Source organism: Acartia tonsa, chromosome 5 (assembly GCF_053477335.1).
Source record: "Acartia tonsa isolate MP-2025a chromosome 5, ASM5347733v1, whole genome shotgun sequence".
In the NCBI taxonomy this organism is placed as follows: domain Eukaryota; kingdom Metazoa; phylum Arthropoda; class Copepoda; order Calanoida; family Acartiidae; genus Acartia; species Acartia tonsa.
In genome coordinates this window covers 28,754,744-28,782,372 of record NC_137264.1, presented here as the reverse complement: position 1 = coordinate 28,782,372, position 27,629 = coordinate 28,754,744, and the positions used below count along the sequence as shown (strand labels likewise).

Sequence of the window (27,629 nt, the reverse complement as noted above, 5' to 3'; positions counted from 1 at the left end):
TAGACGATGTTTTAAGTTTATTTGAATTATATATACAAAATAAAATAAATATTACTTGATCTATATGTTAACAACATTAAAATACTTATCAATGTACAACCCAGGCCCATTTTTCCTTCCTAGCCTAAAATTACCCAGAAATATGAATCCATCTGGATAAATGAAAAGCCCAGGTCCATTTACCTGTCCCAACACCAATTTAGATACAAGAACAGTTCTATGGGTTTTTGATGATGAAATATGAGCACCAGCCCATTGTTTGTATCCATTATAATATTGTCCAACATAGGTATGTTCAAATTCTTTTTGTTCAACTCCAAATGTATCTTTTTTATTATTAGTCCAGTAACCAAGGTAGGTTTCCTCTCTTTCTAAAACACAAGTCAATTGAATTATTTTTATATAGTTTCAGTATAGCATATAATTTTTTATTTACTAGAAATAGTAAGTAAATGGCAGTTTCAAAAAGTATTAAAAAAAAGCATATTCATCCAAAAAAGATGAGAGGTTCCAACAACATATAATTATACTGTAGAGGTTTGACGGCAAAGGCGTATAAATCAATAGTTTGGGTTTTCCAAGATGTGTTTAAAAACTATCAGATAAATAGTTGAACGCTACAGAATTTAGAGAAAACAATAGTTGACTAGCAACAACCAATTAAAATATTGTTACCTATATTAGTGAGCTTGCCAAAACCATGTCTGATGATATCACTTTTTACATCTAGTTGTCCAGAATACACACCAAGATCATTAAATTGATACTCCCCATCAAGATCACCGCCTTCTTCTAGGTAACAGCTGGCCTTTACACTTGGAGTAGCTTTGCATTTCATAGAAAGGTTGTTTTTATCAGACATATCAACATTGATCTCCATTGATTCATTACTAGAAATAGTAGATGACTTATTATTAACTAGTAGCTATGCCCCAAGCATCTAGAGTCTAAGCATAAAAAATCAGATCCCAATTGTTTCCAATATCTTAGGTTTGTAAGGGACCAGAGAGACAGAAAAACTAACTAATGTGTTTTCCCTCTATTAGATAACTAGATAGATTACCAACAAAATTGAATATATCTTGTAGAGGCCAGCCTCAAAGAGATGTCAGGTCTATCTAAACAATATTTACCTAACCTAATCTAATATGGTATGAAACAGGACTTTAAGTATATAACAATATAATTGTTTGTTTAGTCTCTTCAGCTTTAATTTTACCTGTCTATATATTGAACTGTCATAGTATTGATAAATAGCTTCATTCCATTACTTAATTGTCCTCTTGTCCAAGTTCCAGCAAATATTTGATAACCCTCTTCTGCATTGACTTCAATGCCAAATCCAGTCAACTCAGAATTAGTAAATTTTCCAATTCTGGCAACAAAAGTGTTGTTGTTGATAACAACCTGTTGCTGATTATCTAGAAGAAACTGCTTTTCTAAAGATTTGTTGGTGTTTGGATACCTAATTGAATATGGTACTTCAGAATAAGTACCATCATTTTCAAATAAATTTGGAGCTTTCTCGTTCTCTTCTTGTAGTTCAGCAAGACTCATTCCAACTGTTTGCCTAAATAAAAAGTCAACAATGTTATGTAATCAAATGATTTTAAAGAACATTGAAAAGCATTAGCTTAAGATTTTTGCTCTCAATCCTAACATCACAATTTCACTCCAATCCTTGGGGAATACACAAATGTATACCTTATCCAATCTACATATGAGTAGATATTTACCATGACATCAGGGGATCTACTACCTAGACAATAGTTTATTTAAAAATATGATGAATTTGAAAAAGTATGAAATAATTTTAGGACTAATTGAAGTACCTTGTCCACAATCTGTAGCCCCAAATGAACTCACACCTCTCAAGAAAAATCTCTGGAATTGGATAAAGATATATAATTTTAATTACTTTATTTCATTTTTTTTCTAGAGGTGTTTTCTTTTGTTTGGGTTGAGTATTTTCTTCCATACTTTTTGCATAATCTTTAGTACATATGCAAAAAATATCTATATCATGTACAAATACCTTTGAATCAGTTCTTTGAACATAAGCCCCTCCACCTGAATCTCCTGTACATGATCCAGCCAGCCTACACAAATTGTAAGTAGTAGCTTTCGCAAAAAGTTGTGAGCAAGATTCCAGTCAGATGCGCTTATTAGTTCAAACTATCTTTAAGTATGCGTTTAATTATATTATGCGTTTTTGTGCAAAATTAAGAACAGATAGATTTAATAAGCACATTTGACTAAAGGTTGCTCACAATTTTACAGAATATTGTGAAATAATGTACTATTCTCTTTATTATAGGATTTATAAATTTAGTTTAAAGTAATTAAGAATTTTATTCAGTTTTTACTGTGATTAAAAGGGTGGAAAATAAAACATCCCTTCACACACAAAAAAAACACTCAGTTATAGTTTAAAAGTTCGAAAAAAATTTTATTCATTCTCAAGTAATAAGAAATATCCTTGCCTCCACTAGGAAACACAGCCCTAGACAGCCTTTTTTTGAGAATTTTTCTCTATAAGAAGAGTGCTTATATCAATACTATATGCAATTGGGTCACATACATAAATGAATTTAAAAAATGCTCTATATTACCTGCCTATATTGTCAGCTCTTCTGCCTTGTATGCAAACAAATTGTACTGATGTATTCTTTAAATCATAAGCTCTAAATTTATATTTATTAACTTATCTATTTAATAATTGATAGTTAAATCTTTTAGATATATAATGGACGAATAGTGTATTAACTATTTGACTCAGGTCTAGCTGTAGCTACACTATAGTTATAATCCTCTAAAAAACGTTAAAATGATAAGCTATTCTTGCCTGATTTGCAGCTAATGCAATAAATAAAACCGGGGATAGGATAGGAGCCGTCAACTTTTCATTTGAAAAAGAAAATGTAAATTTTTTTTGCGGTGGTCAGTAATTTTTCTAAGTATGATTTCTCTTACAAGAGTTGTGGTAACCTCTCCCAAAATATTTATAAACCATCACTGGACCTGTGAGAAGCTTCACACTAATGGAGAACCATATTAATTCATTGCTTAGAAAGATCCTTTGGTACACACATCCTATGACTTTTATGTAAGGATTTATAATCCTAAATTAGGATCATGCTCAAAGTGAAGCTGAGATGCACTAAAAGTACATAACAAAGCCCTAATTAGTTTACCTTTCACAGAATCTGTTGTTTATGACAATCATTGGTGTCTTAACCTCTTTTCGAGGAAGCTTTGTGTTTATCAAGTACGAAATTAATTCCTTATCATTAATCCTAAAACTAAGCGCAAATGTCGTCTTTTTAGCCTTTCCCTTCATAATGTGGCGCGGCATGGATTGTTTTGTTTATTATGATGCGCACGTTCTTTACTTTTGAATGAGATATGAGAGTGTGAAGATTTCGGAGAACAAAATTGGGCCTATCATTGGTCTCATTGTGTGTGAACGACCCTAGTATATCAGGGATTTGAAACCATAAGAGCTTCAGGTAGAATTTGTTAATTTGATTAAGAAGTATGGTGTATAGGACGATTATATGTAGTTTTAAAAAAAGGCTTTAGCCAGCTAAGCATGAAACTTAATTATGATTAATATATGTTTTAGTAATTTTTATGTGCCTTATTGTTGCATTTAACAATGATTTATTAAACCAAATAATTTTCCTTTAAAGCCAAAGTTTCCAAAGATTTTTTACCGTAGAAAAAAATGATTTTTAAAAAGCAAATAAGATTACGTGGTTATAAATAACTGGAATTATGAACTAATTGATATTGTAATTTCAGGTCTTTGAAATAATTTCATCAATAAATCTATATTCAAACCTGCTGTTGAAACTTGATGGTTCCTGGTATTGGGGGTTTGTATGTTCGCCAACTGATCTCGTGAACTTCCCGCTAATTCGGAAGTCAAGCTCAACCAAAGTGTCATGGTTGAGACAATTTCAAAGTATCTGATGAATAGGCGTTAGCATTCATCAAGAGATCAATAGCATCCAGTGAATTATTGATGCAATAAACTGTGACAATTTTTCTGTGAAATAAGTACCTAGTGAATCAATATGCCACTAACCAAAAAGCAGAAAATTGAGCGAGCTATCGCTATTGGCAGTGAAAGGCTAGAAGTTTTTGATGAACAGTTAAAAGTGTTTTATGACAATCTAAAAGCCTGCCAAAGTTTTAGTTCATGTGAAAATGTGACTGTAAAATCAATTCGTGACATTTTTAGTGAGGTCAAGGACCAATCTGACCTAATAAAAAGTCTAAAACCTGCCGTGGAGACTAGTGAGCTGCGCGAGTTTAAGCGTGATTTGGATGAAGCTAGTGAGCAGAAAACTGTTGCAGATAAAGTTTATGCGTCGTTGGAGCAGTGTACAAAAATTCTGTACTGGCTTGACAATGATTCAGATGACGCGAGGTCAAGCACTGTCGCCAGGAACCTCGACGTCATTGAGAAGGTGAAGATGGACATGGGAGTGCTTAAAATTTCCGTGGAGTTGCGCCAAGAAGTACGTGATATGTACCGAAGGCTTAGAGAGATGGAACGTCGTTCATCTAATCTGGATGAGAGTGGGACACCTGCCATGCTCTCCAGAAGTATGTCTGCTGTGGATATTCGGAGTTCCAACCCGCAGTACGGGCGCTGGGACAACAGTTTGTTGCCGTCGTTCGACGGTACTGACACGGATTACCCAAACTTTAAACAGGTCTTTAAAGATCTATGTTCTGGTTATGGATTTGCTGACCAGAGGTTAAGTCTGATGTTGTGTATGGAGAAGGTGATAACCAACCCGGAACTACGCAAGCAAGTGTCAGCGATTAGAGATCATAATGAACAATGGGCGTTTCTTGATCAGATGTTTTTATCAAACACTCGCCGGTTCATGAGGATTTTAACTAAGTTGAACAAGATGAAACCTGTGGATAAACCTGTGGACGTGGTTAGCGCAATTGCTACCTTCAAGAGCATGATGCAGGAGGTAGAAGCTATCGTTGGTTCTGCAGCTAAGGATTACAACCACCTAACTCTTATTCATATTTTTAAAGACAAGTGCCCTGAAAATTTGAGAGACAAAATTATGATGGAGCTAGGTAGCATGAACCAACCAAACATCCCAAAGATTGTAGAACTGCTGGAGAGGACCAGGGGTGCCATGTTGGCCGGTGATATGTCCTATGACAGTGGCGCCGGCAAGAGAAATCGTGACAGAGCTGCCGCCGCGCAAGTATCTGGCCGCAGTGACAATAAGAATGGAAAGGCTGGGAAGGACAAGGCTTCCAAGTGGAACAGTGCATGTCCTGTGGAGAACTGCAAGGAGAAACACCCGATTTTCCGTTGCCTCACGTTTAAGAAGATGGATGTGGTCGACCGAAAGAAAGTTGTCCAGCAGAAGAAGTTATGTGAACTCTGCTTGTGTGACGGCCATACTGCTGACAAGTGTAATAAATCGGATAAGCTTGGTGTTTGTGGTACCAATAATTGTGACAGATACCATTCAAGGTTACTCCATGAGGCTAGTGCTGGTGTGAATACAGTCTACAAGTCAAGTTCTGCACCCAGCCCCTGTACCTTCTTACTTCAGTTAGTTCCTGTTGTAGCACCTGGCGGCGGCACCTGCCACGCCACGGTAATGTTTGACTCCGGGGCAAATTTGCCACTTGTGTCTGAGAAGTTATCATCAGCCATCAGCTATTTCTGTAGCTGATGGCAGTGAGGGACGGCAATTTGAGGGAGTTTGAGGCAGCTGTCATGCCTACCCTCGGCGGGGCCAACGAGATGCGCTCGGTCCACCCCGAAACTGCCGCCGAGATATTTAAAATGCCGCCAGAAAGGTTTACATATATTAGTGGAGGCTTAGATATCATCATTGGAAATACACATCCTGACGTGTTTCCTTCAACCTACCAGAAAGTGGGCCAGTCTATGTTGTGGCGAACCATTTTTGGTAGTGGTTTTATCTGTACAAGTGCTGATGGTGGAGCTGGAGATCAAAAGTCGGCTTATAAGGCTGTCAGTGTCAGTGGAGGCACTTTGCCAGACTTTCTGACGTCTGAATCGTTTGGCGTACAGCCGCAGGCACTTTGTCCAGGATGTACTGCTTGTCAAGAGTGCAAGGCTATGGCCGACGGCACTACCTGGGACCAGCGTGAGAGGTAGAGGATAATTGAGGCAGGTTTAACACTAGACTTGCAGTCCAACAAGTGGACAGGTCAATATGCTTATATTGAAGATCCTCACACTCTACCCTACAATGAGAGTTTAGCCCGCAAAATTGCTGAAAAGGATCGTGCCAGGATGGTCAAGGAAGGTACCTATGGAATGTATGTGGAGGTATTCAACGACGCCATAAGAAGAGGCGTTTTTCAAAAAGCCACGCCTGAAGAATTGCAGTATGAAGGACCTAAGTCTTGTTCATCAATAGTGGTTGCTTTCAAGGAGGATTCAAGTTCCACACCCATGCGATTGTGTGCAAATAGTTCTCTGACGTTCAAGGGTACCAGTTTTAATAACATAATGCTGGGAGGCCCGCCGCCAATGCAGAAGATTTTTTATCATTTGATGCTTTTCCGCGGTTACAAGGTTGGTATAACCGCGGATATCTCCAAGTTTTATAACTCCATCCTGGCCACAGAGTTCGACAGCCAGATGAAGAGAGTTTTATTTTCCCCGACGCCAGATGGTCCACTTGAAATTTACCTGACCAAAGTTGTGAATTTCGGCGAGTTAGCTGCGGGAAATTTGGCAGTTACAGCCCTGAAGTTGACGTCCCGCCTGTTCGGCGGAAAGAGTGAAGCAGAGGTCAAGGAGATGTATGGAGAGGGACAGATAAACGGTAGTGAAATTGTTGCTAAACCTGAATTATGGAAGGAGCCACAAATACCTACCTACCCTGATGAGGAATTCAAGTTACCTCAGATTCCAGTTGCAGTCAAGCTTGAGAAGCACAGCTTCATAGATGACGTTATTTCGGGAGCAGGATCGAAGCCAGAAGCCAAGGAGATGATGAAAGAGGCCGACAGGATTATCGGCAAGGGTAGTTTTTCCTTCAAACAAGTCATTTATTCTGGAGATGATTGCCAGCCTACCAAGGTTCTCGGGCTGATATGGAAGCCAGCCACCGATGTGTTGTCCATCGCTACAAGAGTCAACCAAGATGGTAAAGTCAAGGGAAGGAAGGTGAAAGAGGATGCTGATTTGTACAACCTCCAGGACGCCTTGGACGAGAATCTGACAAAGAAGATGGTCCACAGGTTCGCCGCCCAAACATTCGACCCGATCGGGCTTTGCAGCCCTATTCTGTTGAGGATTAAACTTGTCCTGCGGAAAACATGTTTGCTGAATTTGGGCTGGCAAGATTTCATTCCAAAAAGTCTACGGGATGAACTTGTTCAGTCGCTGGAGGACAGAGCTGAGGTCGCTAAATTGGAGTTTGACCGTTGTGTGGTCCCGGATGAACCAACTGGCCTTCCATCCTTGATGATGTTTTCGGATGGGTCATCAGAGGCTTATGCATCTAATGCATATTTGAGGTGGCCAACTAGACAAGGATTTGAAACGTTTCTGCTAGCCACCAAGTCAAGAGTTGCGCCGGTCAAGTGTGAATCAATTCCACGCCTTGAGTTGATGGGGTGCCAGATGTCCACAAGGTTGGCAAAGTCCGTCAGAGATGCCCTGCCCTTTGATATTATCAGAGTGATGTACTTTACTGATTCATCGTGTGTTTTATCACAAATAGTTTCCAACAGTGCTATGTTGAACACATTTAATTCTCATCGTATTGGAGAAATTCAATCTGCAACCAACAAGGATGACTGGAGGTGGGTCCCGGGGACGCACAACGTTGCAGATTTGGGCACCAGAAGCACCTGCAAAGTATCAGATTTGGGACCAGGTTCCTGGTACAGATTGGGCCCAGAATGGTTGCGCCAGGATGAAAGTGCGTGGCCGGTGAAAACTGCCGAAGAAGTCAAGCAGGTTTTACCCCCAGAGGAGTTGAATACCAAAATGGTTAAGTTATGTTCAATGAAAGTTGCCGGAGAAGCCGCTGAAGATGTCTTTAGGTTTAAGCACAGGAGATCATTTGGACAGGCCAAACGTATTATGGCAGCTGTCCTGCAAGTTGCGAACACCTGGTTGAAGAAGCTAAAGAGCAGACAAGAAGGTAAGGCTACAGCCGCTGGTAGTCATGTAGCAGCCGCAGATTCTGTGTACAAGCCGTCTTTGTACAATTTTATGGCGGCGGCGGAACTTTTCATTGTGTCACGAAGCCAAGAGGATGAGTGGATAAATGACGCTAAAGGCAATTATGCGTCATTAAATCCATTAGTGCATGAAGTATCATTGACCTGGCCTGTCGTTGGTCCCGGAGGAAATTATGTGACCAGGGAGATGAGGATTCTTAAAATGGTTGGTCGTGGACAGCCAGTCATTGACGCCATTACTGGCGGCCGTAAAATGATATTTGAAGACATGCCAGGTTTAATAATTTTGGAGCCTGGTAATTGGTTAGCTGCTGTTTTTATGAGAGAAGCGCATGTTGAGCTTCACTCTGGTGTCCGTGGAACTTTAGCTGAGAGTCGCCGTTGGTGCTGGATTGTGAAGGCAAGGAGGTTGGCCATCATGGAAGTGAAGAAATGTTGGCCCTGCAGTGTTGAGAGGGCTAAGGAATGTCGTGCTACCATGAAGGAGGTGTTACCTGACAAGTTGGTCCCGAGCAGGCCTTTTGAAGCTGTGCAAGTCGACCTAATGGGTCCGCTGGTTACGAGGAGAGCTGCCGCCAAAACGAGGAGTCAGACAGCAACGAAGAAGGTGTGGGTGTTCGTGGTGGTCTGCAGATTCTCAGGGGCGTTGTGGTTAGATGCCTTGGAAAAGTATGATACCAGCAGTATCCTGTTGTCCCTGCGCAAGTTGGAAGCTGTTCATTGTCTGCCGAAGATCATAGTAAGCGACATGGGCACACAATTATCCGGTGCTCGCAAGGTTTTAGAGCAGAAGTTGGGCAGCCAGGTAGAGTTTTCTTGGTCCCAGATCCCGGCCCGAGCCCACCATTATATTGGGCAGGCGGAGAAAATGGTGGGATTAACCAAGAGATTGCTGTCCAAGAAGTTGGTGAATAGTTCTGTTAATTTCAACGAGCTCCTGGTGCTGTTGGCGGAGGTCAGCAAGTTGATGAATAGCAGACCATTGACGATAGAAGCTGCGAACGACGTGGAGAATTGGCGGCTGATCACCCCTGGCCAGCTGCTGGGAAATGTTGACCGCCAGCCGTTGTGCAATGTGGCGATGAAACCGGAGGACCAAATTTCCTCCAGGTTGAAGTTGTTGGAAGACTTGTCTGCCCAGTTTTGGACTGCCTACCGCCAGGAGATCCTACCGAAGATATTACGGATGTCCAAGTGGAAGGATGAGATGGCAGAGCCACTAGCTGACGGAGATATAGTTCTGGTTACGAGTACCAATCCCCTGATGAGATGTTTGAGGATGGGCCGAGTGACGAGAATTGAGGATGGGAGAAAGACTGCAAGAGTCTTGTTCAGACTGACAGATAAATCTCCCCTAGAAGAACATGCTGTATCAGTCAGGCAGTTGTTAAAAATTATGATTAATAATTGATTCTTATTTTATGGAAATTGAGATTTTTTTTAGTAAAAAGCCACATTTTTCATATGCCTATTTTTATGCCTAAAATAAGAATCAAATGAAATGCGATTAAATATTCTTCTATTTCATATGCTCAAATTTAATTTTATTGAGTTTAATTTCTTTTCAAAAGTACAATTCATTTTAAAACTTACCTGAAAAGTTTAACAAAAAGGAATAAATGTGTCGAGGTTGCGTGATTCGATATTTATTCTAAGAAAAAAAAATCAAGTATTTTTTAGCAGATTTTTTTTAAAAATTATATATGAATTTCAATCAAGTAAAACATTTTTATTCAGATCAAGGAATGATTGAAAATTCATATTTAAAGTCTCATTTTTTTTACAAAGAAAAATTGGTATTTTTTTTCATAATTTCAATGAAAATTCTAACGAAGATATTATTATTTTGCTATTCTTTAAGTATTAAAAAGTTTTATTGTTGATTAAGATATTACAGTTCTTATTCATTAGGTTTGAAAAACTTTCTGCCCGAGGATTTTGAAAAATTTTTTCTTACTACTCTTTTTGATGCTTAACAAATTTAGTTTTAAGTACCTATAAATCTTAATTTTCTTGTCTAAGATTTATTTCGTTTTATTTTTACCATTATTGTTTACATTTACATTTCAACCTGATTTCGTAGGTACTTATTGATTTATTAATAATGATTTATTACCTATTGATTATGAAATGATTATTATTAGTATAGTTGTTATATTTACAACATCATGATTAATAGGATTATCTATTTTAGGATTGTGTATGTGATCTTGTGATTGTCATGTGCATGGAATGTTGTATGGTACAAACCAATCCCCATCCTTCTATCCTAAAATGTGAGGTATTATGAGTCCTAGTGAGGAGTATAATATTGTGTATGCATTTCACGGGGTTTCATTTAGTTAGGAGCAAAATTGTCACGTTTTCGGGATGTGGCCATTCTCATGTGATTATGGTGAGTTGAGTTTAGTGAGAAATGTTGCTAGTGCTCAGCGCAAAAAAACCTTGAATCTCGTTAAGGAAGTTAATTTGACTTTCAAACGGGGGGTGTGTCTTAACCTCTTTTCGAGGAAGCTTTGTGTTTATCAAGTACGAAATTAATTCCTTATCATTAATCCTAAAACTAAGCGCAAATGTCGTCTTTTTAGCCTTTCCCTTCATAATGTGGCGCGGCATGGATTGTTTTGTTTATTATGATGCGCACGTTCTTTACTTTTGAATGAGATATGAGAGTGTGAAGATTTCGGAGAACAAAATTGGGCCTATCATTGGTCTCATTGTGTGTGAACGACCCTAGTATATCAGGGATTTGAAACCATAAGAGCTTCAGGTAGAATTTGTTAATTTGATTAAGAAGTATGGTGTATAGGACGATTATATGTAGTTTTAAAAAAAGGCTTTAGCCAGCTAAGCATGAAACTTAATTATGATTAATATATGTTTTAGTAATTTTTATGTGCCTTATTGTTGCATTTAACAATGATTTATTAAACCAAATAATTTTCCTTTAAAGCCAAAGTTTCCAAAGATTTTTTACCGTAGAAAAAAATGATTTTTAAAAAGCAAATAAGATTACGTGGTTATAAATAACTGGAATTATGAACTAATTGATATTGTAATTTCAGGTCTTTGAAATAATTTCATCAATAAATCTATATTCAAACCTGCTGTTGAAACTTGATGGTTCCTGGTATTGGGGGTTTGTATGTTCGCCAACTGATCTCGTGAACTTCCCGCTAATTCGGAAGTCAAGCTCAACCAAAGTGTCATGGTTGAGACAATTGGTCTTTGCTGAATAATGTCAGGTGTTACTAATATTCCAGATTCATCTTCTACAGAACCAAAACCAAAAAACTCTGTTGGGGTCCCCTTTATAAATAGTAACAGAATATGCAAATATTGTGAGAGATCTTTGAATACCCTAAATAAATTTTTCTCCCATCTGGCTAATATAATGATATAACATCTCCCCCTCCCTTCACTATGACTTTACCCAATACCCTCCCCTGACCATATAGGAATGTATTGTCCAATATCTGAGAATTCTATGAGCAACCTAAATTGACAATGAAAATTTCCCTGTAACAATATCAATACATTCTAAATCCATTCCTTTATGATTATAATATGAGATTACAGGGAGTGTAAATGTAAAAAAAAAATTTCTGATTATCAAATTTAAGCATTTTATAAGCACATTTCACTGTACTGATCAACCAAAATCGTCCTGTTAAAAAAAATATCAAGGATTTATGCCTTGATTTTGCATCTCTTTGGGAGGGAAAAATGGAAAAAATAAGAGAAATCTAAATTTTTTTGTTTATTATACTGTTTCTAGGGATATTCAACTTGTCATATATAGTTGAAACAATTTACTAACTGTTAATGATTCATTTATATGACATAAAATTGCCAATTCATGTTTTAATAACATAGTAATTAGGAAATAAAGATCTATTTTAAATTCGTGTTATTGATAAAAATTTACCTCACTTTCTACAAAGGGTTTAATCTCAGAGGTTATTTAAAATGATAGTATCCTTTTTTATTGTGTCAGACAATAAATAACCCACTTAGAATATTCAGATTACACTTTTATCAGACTGTTTATAAAGAAATATTGCACCTTTATTTTTTTTAAATTTGTAAACAAAAGTGGGTGAGAGATTGGCCAACTGAAGTTACTTGGTTACTAATAAATAAACTGTTTTGGCTTTGTTATTGTATTTGATATCAAATAAAAAATATTGCTTATTTTATCAATTTCTAAGTATCTATACATTGCATTGGTTAAAGGCAAGGATTGTGTTAAAAGTAGGCTTAACCGTTAAGAAAAATAGAGAACTGTGTCAAAAAGTTAGTTTTATTTATAGATGGAGAAAAAGACAATTAAAGGAACCCTGCAAGAAATGTACCGCTTTAACTACTGAAAGACTGAGAACGAGTAGACCCAATACCTAAAATTTGAAGCCTCCAGCTTCAACAACAAAAAAAGTTATAGACATTTAAAAATGATGTTTTTAGTACAATGAAAATTTTGAAATTTCATTATTAAAATAAGTCGGCTAGAAAGAAAATTATAAGCTTAATTTTGGCAGAAACATAGGATGCCAGTAACTGATAATATTTTTACAATAAAACACCCTTCTTTATAGTCAAAATCATTTTTAAAAATTCAGTTTAATTTGTGTTGTACTGAGAGTACTGTAGAATGAGAATGGCAGCCTTTAGGATTTCTAGCCAATCAAAAGGCTGAGTCTGCGCTAAGTCTGCTGATCAACGAATCACAGCTGAGCATCTGCATTGCTTACATAAGTTTTTTCCCGCTATGATCTTACAAATGTAATTTAAACCAAATTTTTAAAAGAGATTTTGACTGTAAAAAAGGGGTGTTTTTATTGTAAAAATGTTATCAATTACTGGCAGCCTAAGTTTCTGACAAAAATAAGCTTTAAATTTTGCTTCTAGGCGACGTAATATTGAAATTTCTATCATAAGCAATGAAAACCTTTCAAAATTTTCATTGTACAAAAAAAATATTTTGAAATGTCTGTAACTTTTTCATTATTGAAGGAGAAGGCTTCAAATTTTGGGTATTGGGTCTACTTGTGGCAGTCTTTCAGCAGTTAAAGCGGTTTATTTCTTGCAGGGTTCCTTTAATTTACTCCAGAAAAAATTAGTAAAAATCAGCAAAATAAGCCGTTATTAAAGGAAACGAGAGCCCGTTTGGCTCTATCTTTGAGATTATATAAATGAGATGATGTTAAGGTTTGATAATCCAATTAGATATTTTTTTGTTCACTGTCCCTTTAAAGGTACTTCAATTATGAGGAATTGCAAACAGTTTTCTGTTGGTAAAAGAATTATAGGATAAATTTATTTTGTTTTCCTTCAGGTAGAAGGCCTTGGCAAACAAGAACAAGTCTTATTATATGATCTTTAATTTCTTTCTTGTAGCTTAATTCAATTAATTCACATGTTTTCAGGAAAGGTTAAGAGATTACTTTATCCAGTTCATGTATTGTAAAGAACTCATTTGAAATAAGAATTAATTCAATGTTTACAGCTATCTGTTCTATTTCTGGAAGACAGTAGATTTCCCTTACCTCTTTGTACTTAGTAATATCATCTGGTGTAGGTAAACAAATTGGTGAAATGGCAGGAAATCTAGGCAGACAAAATAGGTAATAACTTTACCACTAATAATGTCTTAAAAATAATCTGCATTGATAAAAAGAAATATGAGCTTTATTGCATTCTTTCTCTGATAAATATTTGGCTCTGTAGTACGATTCTTCAATACAGAGACATGCAATAGGGTGTTATCAATGATGAACATAAAGGAATGTACTAACCTCTTTTTAAAAATGCCCTGAGTTGTTTAATGTTCAACTGCTTTTTTATTTTTGTTTAATATCCATCTAATTTGACCAAAAAATGAAAAATTATCAACCCTTTGCAAAATCGTCTCAACAACCCAGGTACATTTGTGTAAAATACTTACCCATATGCAGCAACTTTTATTTCCAGGATAGCAAGATCAACACCCTCAACAATGTTGGATGTATAAGACTTTTCCCTGAGCATGATAACTTTCAATACAGTGATTGAGAAAGATAAAAGATATTTATAGTATAAAAATCTTTTAGCAGAATGAGGAACACACTTTTTAGTCCATGCACCAGTTTCAAGTTTTCCAAGACAAACCCCTATTTGCTTTTTGTAATAATACTTTTCTTTAGTAAAAAGATATATACTTACCAGTTCCATCTTGGATGAACAATTATTTTTTCAACTTCTGTCTTAAGTCTCTCCACATTTCTATAACAAAAGAGGGTGTTTTACTTCATCTGTTTAAACTGAATACTGTCAGGGATATAAAAAGATGGGGGATCATTATTTTAGCAAGGTATAAGTTTCACTATATTAAAGTAATGATAATCTGGTGTAAGATAGAAAGAAAATAATTGATGGTAACTAGATGCTAGGTGGATAGCTGATCAAGTCTGATCTTAAAATCAATTGTAATTTTGCTTTTTACAAACAAACTTACTTACGTTTTCAAAGTACTCCTTCCATAAAAAACAATTATCTGATTTGGCTGAGCAGGACTAGAAAATTTAAGATTAGCTGTAGAATCTTTATTCCTTGCAAAAATTTTTATTATATTTCACTCATAGAATTATCTTAGTGATAAAGTGCATAAGAGTATATTTTTAGTAGCAAAGATACTCTATAATTTGAAATGTCCTTCAGTCCATCAGTCTGAAACGTTTTTGGAGGAAACGTGATTTGAACAGCTCCTTCTCAAGGTAGACGATTGAAGTTTTCAGGGATTAAAGAAGTTCATATTCTTCATATTTTCACCAAGTTTCATCAAGATTTGCTAATTGGTTAGGGTGCTAAATGTATTCCTAAATTTTAAAGTGTTCATGATTTTCTCGACTCCTATTTAAGAAGGACATCTGAAATTTTGAGGGATTAAATAAGTTCACATTCTACACATTTCCACAAAGTTTCATTATGATTTGCTTATTGGTTGGGGTGCTATATCGATTTCTAGACATTCACGCTATAAAGTTTAAAAGATTTCATGATTTGAAAAAAGTTAAATGTTTATTTTGTATGAAACTTCTTTATAGTTCATTGTTTTTCTGAATATTTATCCATAATTTATTATCTTCGCTACTTATGGATGTTGTCATCCTTGTTTTAATACAATTTTCTAAGAGCAGGACTGAAATATGGTCTTATATGGTCACACTAGCAATGTTTTTAAGGGTTTGTAAAAGCTTATTTGTGTATTTGTCAAAAGTAGCATACGTTTTGTACTCTATAAATTTCCACGTCATAATAAAAAAAATTACTAAATTAACAACAAAGATTTTAAAGCTGAAAGTTATAAAAAAAGACTTTTTACGGTAAAAGCTTTTTAGGCAGAATTTTATTAGTCCTTTCGCTTTTGTAAGTTGCAGAAAGTATATCTTGATTTTTCTTAAGTTGTTATACTTGTTTGAATAATATTAATTCATGAGTCCTTTGCTTACCCATTCCCAAATGTGATAGCAAAAGGATGAGCGACAGTAACAACATGCTTTGATGTAACTAGAAAAAAGGCGCAATAATACAAATTTGATATATGTAGAACATAAATGGAAAAAAAAATTAAGAAATCAAAATCTGTTCCTAAATTGTAAAGTCAACTTAGTAATTTGAGTTTAAAGTTCTTTATATTTAAGCTGTTTTGGGTTCCAGGACAAACGCAGGAGTCCCAAACACAGGAGTGTTAGAATTTTAACTTAATTAAGTATTTCTATTCAGATTAGGTTAGGTTTAGATATAGATGTACAAATAAGCCCACCCGCAGGGATTAGGCATTAAAAAAACTAAAAGAAGGTCTAAAATAGGTTAGGTTAGGTTAAGTGTCCACTCCTGCGTTTGGGACTCCTGCGTTTGTTATAGGACCCTGTGTTGCAATCTCATATGATTTTTACTTCCATGTTGTTGATATGCCTATTATGGATATTATTATTCCTTATTATACAAATAATAAACAAGCATTTACCCAAAGACCCAATGCTATTTAGAGGTATAGTTTCTGAAGGGTAACTCCTAAATACAAAAATTCAATATAATTATTTTATCTATCCAAAGTTTTCATCAGGGCTCGTGGCAGCCGCGCATCAGGCACCGACCTAAGTCCTAAAACTAAAAGGGACAAACAATGTAAAAATCAAATCCAATATGGCGATAAAACACACAGGGACGAAATTCAAAACCGAAATTTCTTTCAAAAATAACTTTGAACACAGGGTGAAATTAAAAATCCGCCCAACTGTTTGTCCAATGTCTGTGCTGGCTACCCAACAGGGGCATCCAAGCTTTTTTTTTCGGGGGGGTAACAAATTTTAGGGGTGGGGGGTAATTCGTGTTTGGGGGGGGTAAGCACCGAAATTTTTTTTTACCCCCCCCAAAATTTTTACCCCGGGGGTAAAATTTGATTGGGGGGGGTAATTACCCCCCCTAAAGTCTGTTGGGGGGGTAAATACTCCTTCCAAATCTGATGGGGGGGTAATTACCCCCCCCCCCAAACTAATTTACCCCGGGGGTAAAATTTTTGGGGGGGGTAATTTAATTATGTAAAAAAAGCACCTACCTAATCTATTAAGTTAATAAGTACTATCTTATAACATAAAGTAGTAAGTAAGGTTTATTTGACTATAGCTTCAGATTTCATTACTTTTAATACTGAGTTCTCCTTTTTAGGAAAGCTTCACATAGATCCCATGATGGTTCCACACTATTATAGGTCAATCCTTTAGAAAACACGAGTTCTTAGATGCTAAGGGCGCCTCTACTATTCAAATATATAGTAGTATCTCATTCTTTAGAACATAAAAATACAATAATTAACTCACTAACCAATGAACCAATATGATTTTACTTTAAAGTGAAGCGTCTTATAGGTCCTGGTAAGTTTTATAACTAGTTTTGAGACACCCTGACATCCTCCCAAAAGAAATCGCCTATAGAAATTCTTTTTCATTATTTAATGAAATATTTAATTTAGTTAGGTATCTATTTTATGGAATCTTCAGTGCTTTTCAATTACATCATAGATCCCCGGGATGGTTTTAGCCCTTATAAAGGCCCAAGCAAATAAAACATTATCAAACTATTAAATTTTTTGTTATCATGCTTAAGAACTGTTTTAACTGGTTGGACAGTAAAATTTTTTTTTTAAGAACATTCAATTCAAATACCCCCCCCCCCCCCAAGATAGGGGTAATTTTTTTTTTGGGGGGGGGGGTATTGTTCACAAAATTTTGGGGGTGCCAAATGGCCCATTACCCCCCCCCCCCCTTGGACGCCTATGCTACCCAACGTCTTGGTTTCGAATCCACTACAACCTTGCTTTAATAAAGTTTGTTCCATTACGATGTTTGTCCCTTTAGGAGGTTTGTCGATGTACCGCGCATAAGCCTCAAATTTAAACCCACTTTAACTGGAGATTACACGCGACTGACGCGTGCCTGTCGAACCCTTATGTAAGCATATTAGCTTTAGCTTCAAAATGAAAACCACCCTGAAGAAAGTTAATAATGGACATCTGTTGTCTATGAAATCTACATTTACTATAAAGTTGTGCTTGTATTAGATGCCGATATGAATATCTAAGAGACCAAAAAATATTTACCTTGGTATCCTATGATTTTCAATTATAACTGTCCAAGGAGCCTTCTCAATACAAGATTCAAAACCAGTGACTGTGTTGCTTTTAGAATTAATGGAATTTGGTTATTTATCGCATCGTATTATAGACAGTTCTCCGCGGATAGAAAAAGATTAATTTCAGTTTAGTTGGCCCTGAGGGGTCAAAAGCCCGGTCCAACTAATAAATTTTTTTTCATTGATCAAAAATTTTTAAAGTTCAAAGAAAAATAATTTAAAAACAAATAGAAATATGCAAGAAAACCTAAACAACTAAACATAAAATAATGTAATATTTGAATTTCTGTTGTTTCAGAGTTATCTGTTTGCTTAATATAAATGGTACTCAATTTTGTTTTAAAAATAATTACGTTGAAATTTTGAGGCTTGTTAGGTCGGGGCAGGAATCTTCAGCAAATCCACAAACTTTATCTATACAAGTTATAAATAGTGTTATTATATTAAAACACTAGCAGCTACGTCTCTTAGAGGCCTCTAGGGACACTTAAGGTGAAGGGTTGAATTTGGCCATCCAATTTTTTAATTTAGTGGGAGGGAGTGGACCATTTGTAATTTTAGTTTTAAAAATAACAAGGATGACAACATCCATAAAAGCGAAGCACTGAAACGGTAGGACAACCGGACATTAACGCTTGTATAGTGTCTGAACTGAATAATCAGAATATAGAAGTATAAGAGTCGAAGGAAAATTATAAGTAAATTTGTTGAAAAACTGCTTGATACAGGATAATGTTTATGGATATACTTACATTTTTAGGACTTGATTATAGAGTTGCTTTGCTTATAATATTGTTCTTTGTTGTTCCAGGAAATAATATACAAAAAATCAGATCAAACGGATAATTAGATCACATAAAAATTTGTTGTTAAAAAAGTAGAAAAATCAACATGTTTAAAATGGACGTACGGACATTCTGGTAATGATTATAGAGTTGCTACGCTTTCTAAATCGTACCTAACTACTACAGGAATCATCATGCAAAGTTTAAAATCGATAGGACAATTCTAACATGCCTAAATTAACGAATAAAAGCTATCTATCTCGGACGGACCGACCCTAATTATAGAAAAGCTTCGCTTTTAAAAATGAAAAGCTATATAGTAAAGGAGAACCTTACAGATTCAGGGTTAGCGAGATACTTCAGTACAGGCTCACACACAGATCCTGTTACTTTATTATAAGGATTGAAATGTAGTTTTGAGTATATAAAACAGTAGAAAACAGATTTCGCATTGGGACAATAATATAAAACAAGGATGGAAACATCCCTAAAAGTGGAGCTTTTCTTCATCAACTTTCATTCCCATTCAAATTTCAATGGCGGTGTAATTTAATGTTCATTAATCTTTTTTCTTGAAACATTCGAAATCGATTCATTTCCAGTGGATTAAAACCAATTCTCAGCCATACGAAAAAAAATGTGTCTAGTATCGTATTATATACAGTTTTCTACCAATATAAACAAAGGCACTTGCTAAAAAAACTGGTTTTAATCTTATGATTGAACATTTTAATCCGCGGAAGGCTGTTAATAATATTCTGCGAGAAATAACTATTATAGCATTTGTATATTTTAAAATTGTAATAATTTTAAATTTGACATATGTTGGTATCTTTTTAAATGTGCTTACTAACGTAAATTCTCTAGTTGTAGAAAAACTGTGAAACTGTAAAACTTATAAATATAAAAAAAAGCTCACCAATTTCATTAATTGACAAAACAGGAAAGTACTGAAAACAAACAATCAATGCTAAAACAATTATATTATGTTAGGATAATGCATAGTTGATTTTTATAACGTTATAGTTGATCTTTATAAAGTTGTAAGAAAATAATATTTTATATGAATATCTAGAAAGTAATGTTAACAAGTAGCAAGGAAGATCAAGTGAGGGGGATGGGGGGCAACCTTAAGTCTCTGAAACCTTTTTGTTGGCGCTTCGCACCTTCATAAGAGATGGGAAACGTCACAAAATATTATTAAAGGCCTATTTCACATCACTCTCAAAAATACTGGTTATGGGAAAGCGCACTAGATTGTGTAGAAAAATATGAATTGTGTCTAGTATCGTATTATATACAGTTTTCTACCAGTATAAATGTGGTAATACGACACCCATACGGACAGGCCCAATACAGAGTTGCTTCGCTGTGACTTATGATAAGAAACCCACCGCACTAATCCTATTATATCACTATCCATCTCATGACCGCTGTTAACCCCGCACCCGGCGGTCAAACTAAGCCTGCCTAAATGTGGGGAGGGGACTTGAACATGCAACTATCACGAGTCCATCATGCACTTATATAATCGGGAGGCACTGCCTCCCCTTTTACCACCGCTGCCCCCACAGCCTGTCTACCGTCGGGCGCTAAGCCCTAGCGCCCCACACCCCCTTCAAACCTAACTATTGTCATATTTTTGTTGTATATATATAGTAAACATAACTTGTAAGTATTATTCAGTTTAAATATATAATTCTGTATGATTGAATCCTGCTTGTTTGTTTGGTAGAATACTTAAAGGCTAGGGCCCGTTGAATCCGAACTCGTTACCCCGTGGGCCGAGTACGCTCGGCTTACCAGAACTTGGTGTCAGCGTGTTTCAATCGAGCCTTACAGAACTAGCCTATTCTACCTCTGATTGGACCCTTTGGCAAGTAAGGGGACAATCAGCCGCCAACTGAGAAGCCAACTGACCCGTGAGACGGCCTTTTTAGGTCGAATTTCCATCATTTTGAACACAATATGTGGGCCTCTGGCCTACGGCAAGCAGATTTAGCCTGCTAAAAGCGCCAGTTAAGACGCTTTTTCCGTGTCGTGTAGGAGTAGCGCTAGGTGCGCAGCCACGGCAACCGGATAATTTAGCTCAGACGGCTACAAAACTGAGTCTAAATTGGCAAGTGTAGCTGGGACAAGCCCCAGGACACCCAGGCCAAACCTACGAGACAGACAGCTGTGTGCTGGTCTCCCTAAGAAGGCAATGTGTGGCTGCGAAGCTTCAGCACACAAGTAAGCCCTACCACTGCGACGGATAGCAGATTTTGAGCCACAGGCACGGCAGGACGGGACATTCCCTGCCGCTGTCTCCCAGGATTCGAACCCGAGGCGCTGTAGGACGGGCCATTCCCTGCCGCCATTTGTCGGGATTCGAACCAGCGGCGCTGTAGGACGGGTCATTCCCTACCGCCGTCACCCCTCTGAACCTTGCAGGACGGACATTCCCTGCTGCCAGTGCTTCCAGAATCACACCTAGAGCTCCTAGTGATAACAACACATCATTGTGTATAAAAAGTCAACCAAGTGATAAAAATAAATATAAAATTGTTGACCAAGTGATAATTAATAAGCTCTAGTGATTCGAAGCTACAGTCTAAGCCACCATGGTAAGCGATACCACCATAGCTGCGGTGCGGCCACCACCAAAGTTTCTGCCAACCCCAGCCGAACGAGAGGCCCCCTTGTCTCAAGGGCAGGACCTCCACTTCCCCTGCCATATCAGGGTGAGGTTTCCTACTCCTGACCCTGCCCAGCATGTACAGGTTGATGCCATGGTTGATTCTGGCAACCGTGTACCAGGGTCTGCTGTAATTTCTGAGCACCTCATGCACGCGATGGGCGTGCAACGCATGTTGATTCCGGACAACACCCAGATCCTGACTGCTAATGAGGAAGGCCAGCCCCTCCAGGTAATTGGGAAATTAAAAGAGTTATATATGGCAGTTTCACACACTCTTATACTCCATCTATACCACGTGACTGTGGTCCGAAATCTCTCCCACCCTCTGAACTTGGGTGGGTATTTTCTCAAGGAGTTCGGAACTAGGCTCTGTTTCGACATGCAACCACCTTGCTTGTGGGCGCGTGGGGAGTTTATCCCACTCCGTGGCGTCCCCATTGACCGGGAGACAGCCGAGAGAGAGCTAAGCTATGAGGGGCCTCTGCCAGGCCCCCTGCCTGAGCAGCCGCGTGTGGTTGAGAAAGGCACACACTGGGTGGACGCTGAGCTCAATGCACACAAGGGCGCTAACCTGCTAGCCATGGGGTTGCCCCCAGTGCCCAAGGTGCCAAGGGAGAGCCTGCCAACAACGTTTCCTGAGATTGCCAGCCCTCCAGAACCAATCTTCTCCTCCGACATTTTTATCAACGGCCAGCCGTGTCCACCTGGCCCCCTCTACCTGGGACCTCCAGCCAGTCCACCAGCCAAGCCCGAGTCCAGACCCGTCAAGTCGCGGTCTGATGTACCCAGAGCCACACTCAACTCTCAGGCTCCAGCCTCTCCCGGCGCTGTGCCCGTCAAGTCGCGGCCGGACGCCCACGGAGCCAAAGCTGGACCCAGCATTTTGGCCTCTCCCAGCGCCGAGCCCGTCAAATCGTGGCCGGACGCCCCCGGAGCCAAGCCTGGCTCCGACACGTCAGCCTCTCCAGAAGCCGAGCCCGTCAAGTCGCGGCCGGAGGGTCCCGGAGCCAAGGCTGACCCCTCACCAGCCACGTATAGGCTGAGCGCTGTCACTCCAACTGACGGTCAACCACCCCAGCTCCGCACAGCCAAGCGGGTGGTCCTGCCTGGCCGCGGGGTTATGGCAGTCCCTGTTGAGCTAGTAGGCCATCGCACCAAGGATGCCATTCAACTAGCTGCCCCAGAACAGAGGTTTGGGGAGGACCTTGTTATTCCAGAGGGCCTGTATGCCCACAGGCCTGGCTCTGCCACTGTGTTTAGAGTACTGGTGGTCAATGAGGGGGAGGTGCCCCTCTTGCTGGATGCTGGCCTCCCAGTGGCAGGGGAGCTGGTCAAACCTGACATTCTGGAGGTCTCTGATACGCCTCCCCCGCGTCTCCACTCGGTCCAAGAACCTGCTGAGCCTATAGACATGCAAGAGTTGTGGGAGGCCTTGGAGATGGAAGACAATGAGTTCCTACGCAAGGACCCCTTGCTCAAGAAGGAGGTCTGGACTACGTTGTCAGAGTACAGGGACGTCTTCTCCAATTCTACCCCCGGCTGCACAGATGTGGTTGAATTGCAGCTGCGCCTCAAGCCAGGGACCCAGCCGATCCGCCAGAGATTTAGGGATCTGAACCCGCGGCAAGAGGCTGAACTGGAGAAACAACTGGACACTTGGCTGCAGGAAGGAGTCATAGAGCCGTCGGACTCCGCCTGGAGCAGCCCCCTGGTGCCCATCAAGAAGAAGGACGGGAGCACCCGCTGGGCCGTCGACTACAGGGCCCTCAACAAGTGTCTGGAGCTGGACAGCTACCCCCTGCCTAGGATCCAGCAATTGGTGGAACGAGCTGGCGGGCACCGTGTCTACAGTGCTCTAGACGCGGTGGCCGCATACTACACCATCCGTGTGTCTGAGGATAGCCGGCCCTGCACCGCCTTCACCACCCCCAGGGGCTTGTATCAATGGAAAAGGATGCCCTTTGGCCTGGCTACGGCACCGTCTGTCTATTCCAGGTTTATTGCAGGGGTCCTAAACCCACTAGGCACAGCCAACCTCCAGTCATACCTTGACGACGTCCTGACCTTCCACCAGGATACCTGGGCCCACCTGGCCAGGCTCCGAGAGGTCTTGGAAGCCCACCGCAGGGGAGGGATCCGCCTCAAGCCAGCCAAGACCAAGTTGTTCCGGTCCAAGGTGGATTATCTGGGTCACACCCTCAGCCGAGAGGGGATAGCCATGCAAGAGGACTATATTGACCGCATCTTGGACTGGCCAGCCCCTAGCACCCCCAAGGATTTGCTGGCGTTGCTGGGCTTCTTTGGATACTACCGCCTGTTCATCCCAGAGTATGCAGACCTCACATACGAGATGAATCGGCAGAAGACGGCCAAGGCCCTAACCTGGACGCCTGAGATGGAAGCCCAGCTGCTGCAACTCAAGGACAAGTTCCGACAGGCCCCCATCCGAGCGCCGCCCAGGTTTGATTTACCAGCAGTGTTCCAGCTCACCACAGATTTCAGCAGCCGCGCCATCTCTGCCATATTGAGTCAATGCCAGGAGGGCAAGGAGAGGCTGATTGCCGCCGTGGGGCGCAAGACAACCGACCCTGAGACGCGCTACCCGTCCTGGAAGGGAGAGATGGCCGCCATTATCTATGGGATCCGAAAATTCCACGGCATCTTGTCCTACCGCAGCTTCCAGATCAACACTGATTCCTCTGCCCTGCTACAGATGAAATCACTGAACACATCCACAGGGATGGTGGCCCGCTGGCAGGAGGAGCTAGCGGCCTTAGACTTTACCGTCTGCCACAGGCCTGGCACCCAGAATACCAACGCCGACGCCCTCAGCCGCCGGGAAGATGCCAACATGCCAACGGCTAGCGCCGAAGAATTAGCAGAGCAGGCTGAGTATATCCACAACCTGGCCCAGCTAGGGGAGCCCGCAGCTAGCCGGCCCCCTGCCGCCCGACTGGACTCAGCTAGAGTATTGGAAGCCCAGACACAGGACCCCCTCCTGCTCCGTGTCCGCCAATGGGTGGCTGATGGCAAGGCCCCAACCAAGGCTGAGCTGCGTGGCAAGGAACGAGACGAGCAGCAGTACGCCAGCCGCTTCCCAGCCCTGGGGCTTGACGAGCATGGCTGCCTCACCACCACTGACCAGACTCTGACAGGAGAGAGGACAAGATACCTGCTGCCTGCGGCCCTCCAGCAGGACGCGTTCTTTCTAGCCCATGGGACCCCCATGGCTGGGCACTTTGGGATGGACGCAACTATCGCCCGCGTGGCCATACACTTCTGGTGGCCCAACCTGGCCCGTGACGTCCGCCTGATGGTACAAACCTGCCCTGAGTGTGTCCAGAAAGTTACCAAGGAGAGGCTGAAGCAGGGGATCCACGTGCCTTCCCGCCAGGGGTATCCACAGCAAGTCCTATTCATCGACCTGGTGGGGCCACTGCCAGAGACCCCAGCTGGGAACCGCTACATCCTCACCTGCCAAGATGGATTTAGCCGGTTTGTCAGCCTCTACGCCATCCCCAACAAGCGCACCCTCACGGTGGCTGAAGCCCTGTTGCACCGCCACCTGGCCACGTTCGGGTGCCCCCTGAAGATCCATTCCGACAATGGAATGGAATTTACCGGCCAGGTATTCCAGGAACTGGCCTCCCGGCTCGAGATTGGCCTGACACATCCACCACCCTACAATCCGCAGTCCAACCGAGTGGAGAGGTTTCATAGGACACTCAACACAGGCATGCGCCTGTTCCTAGACAGAGACGATAACAACTGGGAGCCCCACCTGCCTGCCATCGCCTTTGCCTACAACACCAAGGCCTGTAGATCCACTGGTGTGACCCCGTTCCTGGCCTTCTTTGGGAGAGAGGCCAAACTTCCGGTGGACATGGTGCTACGGCTGCCAGAGACCGAGTATGCTTCAGTTCCAGCCAACGTCCAAGCTCTGTTGCAGCGCTACTATGCAGTTTATGATGCCATCCAGCAGAAGGAGGAGGGAGCCATCAGGAGGAGCGCGGCAGCTTACGAAGGCACGGCCAAGTATGAGGTTGGAGACTTGGTCTGGTACCTGGCCCCTCGCCTGGTGCCAGGAAAGGCAGCCAAGATTACCAAGAGATGGACGGGCCCCTGGAAGGTAGTAAGGAAAGCTACAGAAGTCCATTATGTCATCAAACCTGCCTCTCCAGTAGCCAGGATCTCAGAAGTTACCGCGCATGTAGGCCGACTGCGCAAATACACTGGAGATGTGACTGCCCACCAGATCCCAGAAGACATCCAAGTGGACGTGGACGGCGACGAGGATGCCACCGAGCTGCCAGTTGGAGCGGCGGCGCCCGCAGCTAGCAACCCAGGAGAGTTCCCAGTGCACCAGCCAGCCGCAGCCGCCCCACAGCCTAGCGGCCAAGACCGTGACCCAGTGGAGGAAAACCTGCAGGAGCAACCCAACGAACCACCGCCGCCGCCGCCCGCTCCAGAGCCACTCAGAGATGCCATCTGGAACCCTGACGCAGACATGGAGAACCTGCCAGCCAGCAGCGGACCTGTAGGAGAAGAGCCAGCCACTGCGATGGAAGAAGCCGCCCCAGAAGAAGAAGAAGAAGCCATGTGTCCCCTGCTGATGACAGCCATCCCCATCCGGGTAGGAGCTAGGAGGCCAAGCAACCTGAATCAAGCAGGCGCCCCCATGGAATTCTATGCGCCCTTTGCCATCACCATTCCACCCTTAGGAACCACCAGAATTTGCCTAGGCCTCCGGGTCCAGTTACCAGCCGAGACAGAACTGATCCTGCAGACGAGGCAAAATTTCCAGCGGCGAGGCCTGGCCGTGGCCAACCCACGCCTAGAAGCCAACCAGGAGCTGACAATGCTGATCACCAACCACAGTCAGACCGAGCAACGAGTGTCCCGAGGAGCCTGTGTAGCCCGAGCTGTCCTCCATCGAGCTGTGCCCCAGGAACTGCCTGTCCGGCGCATGAGCCGGCTGTCGTATCCCCAGGTTCAAGGCCTGGTGTCTCAAGAGCCACGCAACCCTTGAAGGGGAGGTTGTGGTAATACGACACCCATACGGACAGGCCCAATACAGAGTTGCTTCGCTGTGACTTATGATAAGAAACCCACCGCACTAATCCTATTATATCACTATCCATCTCATGACCGCTGTTAACCCCGCACCCGGCGGTCAAACTAAGCCTGCCTAAATGTGGGGAGGGGACTTGAACATGCAACTATCACGAGTCCATCATGCACTTATATAATCGGGAGGCACTGCCTCCCCTTTTACCACCGCTGCCCCCACAGCCTGTCTACCGTCGGGCGCTAAGCCCTAGCGCCCCACACCCCCTTCAAACCTAACTATTGTCATATTTTTGTTGTATATATATAGTAAACATAACTTGTAAGTATTATTCAGTTTAAATATATAATTCTGTATGATTGAATCCTGCTTGTTTGTTTGGTAGAATACTTAAAGGCTAGGGCCCGTTGAATCCGAACTCGTTACCCCGTGGGCCGAGTACGCTCGGCTTACCAGATAAACATAGGCACGGGCTAAAAAAACTGGTTTTAATCTTATGATTGTACATTTTAATCCGTGTCAAGCTATTTATAATATGATGCGAGAAATAACTAATATAAATTTATAACATTTGCATATTTTAAGATTTTAATAATTTGAAGAAAAATATTAACTGTTGTGCTTTACATTGCAATAACAGAACAATGAGGAAATATGAGGGCAAAAAAAATATAGAATGGAATCACGTTATGATGGTTATTAACCACCCCCCCACCCCCACATCCTCGAAAAAGAGTTTTTCTTTATATGGGGATTTAAAATCTAATTTATTTTCATAAATTTTACCTGGCCTCTACTTAAATCCCCTGATTCGCATAGAGACGTTAACACACGTTTTGGGAGAAGAAATATCTTTGTCATCCTTCCCTTTCAAAAAAATTAAACGTCCATCATAAGCTAAAGAATAAAACATTAAATGCTTTAAGACTCTTTTACGCACAGACACAATCTATTTAAAAGAATACCTATTCTAAAAAACATTTTTATCTCTGAAAATGTATATATATATTATATAAATGGCGTTGCTACAAATGGTATGGTCTACCCTTACAAAAGGTGTAATAAAGCATGAAAAATATATAATTCACATTTTTTATCTACCAAGCAGCGATTAGAAGCTTCTGAGAAATCTTACTGACTAGAAGAAGATGAAATTTTTTACTGTGAGCAGTTTTTAAAAAAAACTGTGTCTTCTTTAAAAATTAAT

General features: G+C 40.7%; 1 protein-coding gene across 3 annotated transcripts; it reads right to left on the bottom strand.

Moving 5' to 3' along the window:
- On the bottom strand, window positions 1–27,407 carry LOC145319211 (uncharacterized). 3 transcript variants are annotated; one of them, XM_080161183.1, is made up of 20 exons: window positions 27,388–27,407; window positions 19,594–19,644; window positions 18,243–18,303; window positions 17,858–17,935; window positions 16,226–16,272; window positions 15,708–15,765; window positions 14,718–14,771; window positions 14,422–14,481; window positions 14,165–14,239; window positions 13,767–13,827; window positions 11,447–11,529; window positions 3,195–3,230; window positions 2,613–2,684; window positions 2,036–2,099; window positions 1,833–1,884; window positions 1,705–1,759; window positions 1,220–1,570; window positions 676–890; window positions 184–371; window positions 1–124 (listed from the first exon to the last, which is right to left on the bottom strand). In XM_080161183.1, the coding sequence occupies exons 1-20, from the start codon at window positions 27,401–27,403 to the stop codon at window positions 89–91; spliced, it is 1,713 nt and encodes a 570-aa protein (XP_080017309.1). In that variant the 5' UTR covers window positions 27,404–27,407; the 3' UTR covers window positions 1–88. The 3 variants fall into 3 exon arrangements, with proteins under 3 accessions (XP_080017309.1, XP_080017307.1, XP_080017308.1); XM_080161181.1 differs by having other exon boundaries at window positions 1–371; XM_080161182.1 differs by lacking the exon at window positions 17,858–17,935 and having other exon boundaries at window positions 1–371.
- Window positions 27,408–27,629: the final 222 nt, after the last annotated feature.

What these genes read in the sequence shown, in the direction of transcription:
- LOC145319211 (XM_080161181.1), bottom strand. An exon ending in GCTATCACATTTGGGAATGG is followed by an intron (nt 14,772 to 15,707) that starts GTAAGCAAAGGA and finishes TAAATTTTCTAG; the next exon opens with TCCTGCTCAGCCAAATCAGA. An exon ending in GGAAGGAGTACTTTGAAAAC is followed by an intron (nt 14,482 to 14,717) that starts GTAAGTAAGTTT and finishes CTTTTGTTATAG; the next exon opens with AAATGTGGAGAGACTTAAGA.